Below are 7,962 nucleotides of genomic sequence, written 5' to 3' on the forward strand. Positions count from 1 at the left end.
ACGGATGGCGAGTGGTGATGGCCTGTGAGGGAATTTAATCTACAAGCAGAAACTGTAACGATACCTACGAGTTTGAACGCGCGAAAATGTTTTCAAAATACTTTACATCTAGAAATGAAAAAAGAATGATAACAATACATCAGATATTGTAGATACGTGACTTCTTTTAATTGGCTATTTCGAGAGGAAAATAGCAAAATATCGAAAATGATAAATCAGCAATAAAAATGAAAAAGGAAAGCAAGAAGAATGCATGCTTTCATTATTCAATCATATCTAGTCCACCATCAATCAATGTTTTTAAAATCGAATTGTTGAAAGCATTTGTTCGTCAAACTACATTTAGTATTTTCTTTGTAATCGTTTAAAGCCAAGAGCATATTTTTTTCATGGATTCATGCTCATGAATTATCATCGTTATTGTTATCACCGTGATTCATTGTTTGTACGTTTCTAATGTATTATTTAGTTTCCTATACACGTTGTAACCATGGAACTCGAGCTATTGTAATCACGGTATAGATAATCATTAATGGTAATCACAGCAATAATTACGATATCAATATACTTACTACGTGACGTCCATCCTTGGACATCCCCCGCCTGTGACATATATACATGCATATAAATGCGGCTGGCGCATACGCACTAAAACATATCCTGAAATGAGACTTGTCTCGGATGAGGTCTGTATTGACCCCTTGGGTTTTCAAAACAAACATGCAATTGAAATTATCATTAGTATATTTGAATGTTTCTTATTCCTATGATAACTAAACCATTAAGGGTGCTTTTTGAAAAGGCCTCCACGACTAGCAAGTCCTTCTGACCCCGATTCTGAAATTGTTTATTTGCTGTAATTAGAAAAGAGATTTCCTGCTGTTGACGGAGCGCGACTGTCTTTGCTCGGTCAAATGTTGAACCTATTGTATCTGGTTTTCGATCTATTTCAGCCTACGACGGACCTACAGACAACAGTATTATAACAGTTCTCTATATATACGGAGGAATATTATGTACGGTCGCTTACGAAGCAGCGCTAATGATCTTAAAGACCCGAAATTCTACCGGGCTCTTGTGGCCGAATTCGTGGCTGCAGCAATGTTTTTGTTTATCAGTATAAGCTCTACGTTTTCGTGGGCACCGACCGTGTTACAGAATGATCGGATGGGTGTAGCGGCCGCGTTCGGGTTCGCAATCACGACGACGGTTTGGATCACGGCCGGTTTAAGCGGTGGACACATCAACCCGGCCGTTTCGCTGGCGATGCTCGTAGCGCGAAAAATCAGTCTAGTCAGATTCGTTTTCTACGCCGCCGCACAAAGCGTCGGAGCGATCGTGGGCGTGCAAATCTTGAAAGCGATGACTCCGGCCGCGGTCGGTGGAGCTTGGGGCACGAACTCGCTGAACAGTCAGATTTCCATCGCAACCGGACTTTTCTACGAGGTCATTTTGACATTTCTATTGGTAACGACCGTTTTCGCGGCTTGCGATAATCAAAGAACGGACTTGAAAGGCTCGGCTCCACTGGCAATCGGGATCGCAGTTTTCATAGGACATCTCGCTGGAGTAAGTGCATTCAAATGTTTGAATTCTTGGTCCGCTCCACCGATCAAGATTCTAACATCTTCCGTAGCCTCGAATTTGTTAGTCTATCATAGTTAATCTGGTGGTTAATCGCTTTCAGATTCCATATACCGGTGTTAGTATGAATCCTGCTAGGTCGTTGGGTTCCGCGGTCGCTAGTCTGAATTTCACGGACCACTGGGTAAGTCTTTCACAAATTTAACGATTTTCTTTAAAAAAAAAACATACATAAATTTCTGTTTTAGCGGAAATGTTTGAAAATGAATTTTCTTTTTTTGGGGTAATTAACTTTGCAGTGGACATTTTAGTATAAATTCCAATGTTTCGTTTTTAACCCAACATAATACACCATAGGCCTACCAAACAACTGTTACTGAACTTAGTTTCCCCATAACTTTGACTAATATTATTTGTTTTCGTGTATTGTTTTGCCACGGAAGCCCAACGCACACATCGAGGCTGAAAACACGGAAACAGACACATGTTTTCGAGCGTTTCCCTGTTTCGTGTGCGTTAACGAGAAAAATGGTTTCGGTAAACAATGTTTCCGTGTGATCAAACACGTTTGATTATTATCCTGTTTTCAGAGGTTCCCTGCATCGACGTGTGCGTTGGGCTTTTTCGGAGAAAACCAATTCCAAAGTTTATCGCGTATTCTTCTGTTTCCCCTCTCACGTATTCTTATGTTTCTCGTGTGTTTCTCTCTGATTCCTGTTTACTCCAGTTTATGAAGATTCTCGTGCTTACTTCGTATATACACTTCTTTTTCAATTACAGATATTTTGGGTAGGACCTCTTCTCGGCGGAGTTCTCGGTTCGTTGAGCTACGAGTTTGTTTTCGCGGTTAACGCCTGTTCCACGAAGTTCCGCAACTGGCTCGTCCAAAGCGACTACGACCCGGATTCGCTTAAGAACGAAACGCCCGTCGAACAATTCTAGCGCGGATAGTCGCCGCCACTAGATGGCGCGAGGGTGAATTTCAGTTTGAAGTCTAGGCGAACTTCGGTTATCGGCGTTAGTCGGCTAAAACTTGTTAGAGTCCATGGTGAAACCGAATCTCAGTTAGTCGTAAATTTAGTCCGGCAATAGTCGATCGATTGCAGGAACGGATTCCTGGAGGCCAGTTTTGAAAGACTGTGTCACGTATCCCAAAAGGGCCCTTTGAAGTCCAAAAGTTAATATTAGTCGCAATCCTGCACTGAAATGCATCAATTGTCTTTTTCGACATAATGAAAAAGGACATGAAACGATTTGATGTACTTGTACAATTAAGTCTCATGGATTGAGCACGGTTGCTGTAGTTCAGATCGAGTTCCAAGATGGCCGACACTGAAATGTGCTAAGACCGAACAGGTGCGTTCGATTATAAGCTGCGATCGCTGGGTCGACTTACTCCGAAAACCGAAGTTCGCATTAGGTGAATAAAGTTATCTTGACTTAAAACGCGACTTTACAATGCGGTATCAGCTAACAAAATGCAAATCGCGGCATATTCACCGCGGCATAGATATATAATATTTTTATCAACTAAGGTTTTTATTTGAAGTGTTTGTTATTTGTTGGTGTCTTAAATTGATAATATTTTTGATAAATAAAAGATCAAAAAGCTCAAACGCTCCACTTATTGGACATTCAAAAGTTCAAGGCCGCCATTGGATTATTTGTTTCACTTTTAAGTCACCTGCGACAGAAGTTTGAGTTTTAGAACTTGGAGTTATCATTGAATTCAGCGCGATTACTCCAAGGCTGCCCGCATACGAGCAATCATCTCAGATTGAAATCGATTCTCAGTGCGCAGATGATTGCTCGTAGTCTGCACGTTTTTGTAGTAACATCGAAATCAGGATCTGCAATCTGTTGCTGCATGCTGCATGCAATATCCGACATCAGCAGCAGCATTTAAGGAGAAGGACTGCGCGAATTTGTTGAGATATTTACTGAGCTGTGCCTCAAACTGCTCAGTGTTGCAGTGGAGCGTTATCCGATAGTTGATGTCAATCCACTGTTGGTCTTAATTACGGGGGAGTCTCGATGTCGCGCGAGGAACTACCCGCATCAATCATTTCGTTGTGTCCATTATCGCCTCTCGTGATGAACGAGTTAATTACTAAATCATTGACACTATAACACGGCACATTTTTTCAGAAATAATCATTTATTCGTTAAATAAATACGAATATATCTATATATATATGTATAATATATATTAATACAGCGTAAGTAAAAATATAATAATAACGTACTTATGATTACCAAAATATAGTACGATAGAGGGCGTAGTAAGCTCGCCGTCTGCGATCCGAATGACGTTGCCGTCGCGCCAAACGACATTCAAATTGCGGCCCATGGACAGGTGGTTGTTGCTGCAAGGGCGCTCTAATTCGTGGGCACTTTCCAATTTCACGTATGTGTACTTATATAGCTGCGCCAAATATACACGACTTCCGATTAAACTGTGCGTATTGTACAGAAAACCCAGCACGGGCTTGAATCTAATTTTCACATTTTTCTCTTTAAAAAGTTCGAAAGCTAAAACCATTCGATAACTATAACATCTATACGACCTTCCCGACGTTAGAAAATAACACGTTAAATATACCATATCGATCTTCCTTTAAAAAAAACTGGCATCTTATAAACATCAATAGTAGAGCAAGCGCGTCGAAATATAGGGATACGTAAGTTTTGGTTCATTATCTCACCGCCATAGTGTATTCGGAAGAAACCATCTATAGGTTTAAGAGGTCAGCAAAGAGGTGTGGCCTAGAGACACCGGCTCGGCGCAGTCTGGCCGTCAACAGCAGGTCGGGGTTTCATATAGTCCACGAGTGGAAGTTTCATAGTTCGAAACAAAATAACGATTACGGTTCTTGTTCTTTGACTTCGCCCATTTCATAGTCGGCGTTTCCTGATTCGTATTCGTTTTTCGGTAAGTCCGAATCGTAGTCGTCGCTCGTCAGCCAGCATTTGACGCGTTGTCGACTGGCGTTGGCCGCGAACACCAACTCGTAGACGAGCGTCGCCACAACTGCTCCCAGCATCGGTCCGATCCAGTAGACCTGAAATCAGAAATAAAATATCGCGCATTACTGACCATGATTCTATGACTATACCGATTGACCGGAAGTATAATATCCTGATCTTATTCGATTCATAATCCAGTTCGTTGCACAGTTGTCGGTTTGATTTGATTTTGTATACACTGCCATGCATAGTTAGTGTGCTGTGTGGGATTTGACTCTGGATCCAGTTCCACAGTTGTGTGGGTTTAATTTGACTCTGGATCTAGCTCCACAGTTGTGTGGGTTTAATTTGACTCTGGATCCAGATCCACTGTTGTGTGGGTTTAATTTGACTCTGGATCCAGTTCCACAGTTGTGTGGGTTTAATTTGACTCTGGATCCAGTTCCACAGTTGTGTGGGTTTAATGTGACCTTGGATGCAGTTCCACAGTTGCGTGTGTTTAATTTGACCTTGGATCCAGTTCCACAATTGTGCGGGTTTAATTTGACCTTGGATCCAGTTCCACAGCTGTGCGGGTTTAATTTGACTCTGGATCCAGTTCCACAGTTATGTGTGCTTAGTTTGACCTTGACCCAGTTCCACAGTAAATGCTATGTTCGTAATAATATGATATCGGTTATATTCTAATGATGATCGTTCTTACCCAATGATCGGTCCATTTACCGCTAGCGACTGCCGAACCAAACGAGCGAGCCGGATTCATACTCGCACCTGTGACCGGTATCTAGAAACAAACACAGAATGAAACGGTTTTACTTACAACAAGAATCAATAGGAACACGAAACAAAGCGCCTAGTTTGGTAACTGGTACCTCGACAGAAAAAAACACGTTGAAAAAAAAAAGAATTCACAGTAAGATAAATATAAGGAGCCTTTTCCACATGCAAAGCTCCGAATTGGCTTTCTAAAGTTAAAAGTCTATCTTTCTGAACGACGGATTGTTTGTAAATGTGCTATCTTTTTAGTCAAATTGAATTTGGAAATTAGAAATTAGTCCACGATGGAGTAAAGAGCTTCATCTAATTTATTTGAGACAAAATGATATAAATGTGTTATCGAGTAAATCAAAAGAGTATTACTGGCTCTTAATTCACTGTTTCTTAAATCCGATGCAATATGATAATGTTTAATGATTTACTTACCGCGCCAAGATGAGCGATAAATACCGCTATACCGATAGCGAGCGGCCCTGACCCGCTCAAATCTGTTCGTTTACCATCGCAGCTAGCAAACACCGTGATAACTAGTCCGAAGGTTATGATCGCTTCGAAAAACAACGCCGCACCCACCGAAATGTGCGTCACCTTCGTCAAACCCCAAGCGCCGCCGATACTCGCCGGAATCATCGCTTTCAAGATCAACACCCCGACCATCGCCCCGAGGCATTGAGCAACGGCGTAAAAAACGAATCTGACGAAACTGATTTTTCGCGCTACGAGCATCCCCAGCGAAACGGCCGGGTTGATGTGTCCGCCGCTGACCCCGGCCGTGATCCAAACAGTCGTCGCGATAGCGAATCCGAACGCGGCCCCGATACGCAGAAATAAAGCGGCATCGTCGACGACTTTCCCTTGTTGCGGCGGCCACGAGAACGTAGCGCTTACTCCGATAAACAAAAATAGCAAAGCGCCGACGAACTCCGCCGAAACCGCTTTGTAGAAATCTACGTTTTTTAGATCCTTGAGGCTGCTTTGAAAACGGCCCTTTTTCAAACAAGCGTCGCCCATTTTTTTGTCGTCGTCGTCGTCGTCGTCGTCGAAATGCGATGTAACGGATCTAGTCAGAGCGCGATACTATCACAGCTACAACCCGGGAGCAGAGTAAGTAATTCGCGAAGAGCTTTGACAGTTTGACGCGCGTAATAACAGACGACCCGCGCAGTTATACGTCGGGCGCGTTGTGTGTGTCGTCGCAAAATGAACGTTATATCTGTTTTCAGTATATATTTGAATAGTTTTGAATATAGATATTAGGATAAAACAATAGGTTATGAAAAAGTTCATGGACACAGAACGAACAAACAAGAGCGAACGACTGCAAATCGTTTGATCGTTAATTGAACTCGTCTGATTTATCCTCTAGTCTTCTATGCTGGGAACACAATATTTCCAAATGTATTTCCCTGTGTCACGTGCGTTGGCCACTTGTGTGACCATGCCTCGTTATTTTTGTGTCTGAGTCTGAATGCCATTTCTGTCAACCACAAATTATGTCCTGTAGCCAGAATCGTTCAATCAGACACGACCAGCCTATCTTACTGGGTCATCAAACATGATGGGGATTCCTTGCAATATTTGTCTCGGATACACTAGCATATCTTTCTAAAGGTTTGATCATTTCAAAGGTGTGGTTGCGTGTATGCGGGGCGAAAACTACCTCATTTGTGTGCGTAGCTACGCTCCTGGCCTAGAACCACACTGGAATAATGCGCTTGAATATGAACTTAACCCTCGAATTTGTTAAATCTACCCGAGGATGAATATGATTTTGGAATACTCGTCTGCGCTCTGATGCTACCGGGAAACACGATCGGGCCTAATATGGAAATTGCATTTCGTTAGTAAAAAACACTCACTTGAATTTGAAACGGTCTCTTTTTCTACTCAATGCGGGACATTAATTTACATCGTACGAACATCTTCAAACAACCTGAAGGGCTCTCGAATACATCAGACCCCATAGCAACAAGTCAACCGCGCTTTTTAGTGAAGATAAGGTGTGTACAGCGAATTGACTTGCGTACATATTGGTTATAATAGGTGCTATTTTTTCAATTGTTGCTTCTGATAAGTCGACAACCATATCAGTAAGTTTGAATAGGCCTCTACAAACACCGTCGTGTTCAAAATCATATCAATCCTTAACACGTCGAATCCCTTTAAGATGTGCAACTTACAACTTAAACCTACACAACTGTGGAACTGGGTTCAGAGTAAAATTAAACCTACACAACTGTGGAACTGGGTTCAGAGTCAAATTAAACCTACACAGCCGTGGAACTGGGTCCAGAATCAAATTAAACACACACAACTGTGGAACTGGGTTTAGAGTCAAATTAAACCTACACAACTGTGGAACTAGATCCAGAGTCAAATTAAACCCGCATGACTTATTTCGACGAGTCAAATGTTTGGCCTGATTTTACCCTTTTGTAAATTCCAGGGGTGGTCGGAGCGTCGATTCCTCAGTTCAAATCACAAATCACAAAGAAAATCAAGAATAAATACACGATTTTATCAACAGATTGATATATTTTTTCAATGTAGAATCGTTTACAATTGCAACATGCACAATTCACTATAAAATGTTACTCAGCAGCAAGCAGTATAGACTTTAATAATAATAATAAT

At 41.8% G+C, this 7,962-nt stretch overlaps 2 protein-coding genes across 2 annotated transcripts; one reads left to right on the forward strand and one right to left on the reverse strand.

Moving 5' to 3' along the window:
* Positions 1-1,014: 1,014 nt before the first annotated feature.
* On the forward strand, positions 1,015-2,526 carry LOC141902224 (aquaporin-5-like). The gene is made up of 3 exons (XM_074789865.1): positions 1,015-1,569; positions 1,688-1,768; positions 2,365-2,526. The coding sequence occupies exons 1-3, from the start codon at positions 1,015-1,017 to the stop codon at positions 2,524-2,526; spliced, it is 798 nt and encodes a 265-aa protein (XP_074645966.1).
* Positions 2,527-3,805: 1,279 nt separating this feature from the next.
* LOC141901711 (aquaporin-5-like) lies at positions 3,806-6,514 on the reverse strand. Its single transcript, XM_074789133.1, has 3 exons — positions 5,755-6,514; positions 5,255-5,335; positions 3,806-4,646 (listed from the first exon to the last, which is right to left on the reverse strand). The coding sequence occupies exons 1-3, from the start codon at positions 6,337-6,339 to the stop codon at positions 4,449-4,451; spliced, it is 864 nt and encodes a 287-aa protein (XP_074645234.1). The 5' UTR covers positions 6,340-6,514; the 3' UTR covers positions 3,806-4,448.
* Between the last annotated feature and the right edge of the window lie 1,448 nt (positions 6,515-7,962).

Source organism: Tubulanus polymorphus, chromosome 3 (assembly GCF_964204645.1).
Source record: "Tubulanus polymorphus chromosome 3, tnTubPoly1.2, whole genome shotgun sequence".
Taxonomy (NCBI): Eukaryota; Metazoa; Nemertea; class Palaeonemertea; order Tubulaniformes; family Tubulanidae; genus Tubulanus; species Tubulanus polymorphus.

Bases quoted from the DNA above. Each gene is read 5' to 3' on its own strand.
- LOC141902224 (XM_074789865.1), top strand. From the start codon at position 1,015: ATGTACGGTCGCTTACGAAGCAGCGCTAATGATCTTAAAGACCCGAAA. The intron at 1,570-1,687 runs GTAAGTGCATTC...AATCGCTTTCAG, and splicing joins TCATAGGACATCTCGCTGGA to ATTCCATATACCGGTGTTAG. The intron at 1,769-2,364 runs GTAAGTCTTTCA...TTTCAATTACAG, and splicing joins TGAATTTCACGGACCACTGG to ATATTTTGGGTAGGACCTCT.
- LOC141901711 (XM_074789133.1), bottom strand. From the start codon at position 6,339: ATGGGCGACGCTTGTTTGAAAAAGGGCCGTTTTCAAAGCAGCCTCAAG. The intron at 5,336-5,754 runs GTAAGTAAATCA...GTTTGTTTCTAG, and splicing joins TTATCGCTCATCTTGGCGCG to ATACCGGTCACAGGTGCGAG. The intron at 4,647-5,254 runs GTAAGAACGATC...TTCTGATTTCAG, and splicing joins GTAAATGGACCGATCATTGG to GTCTACTGGATCGGACCGAT.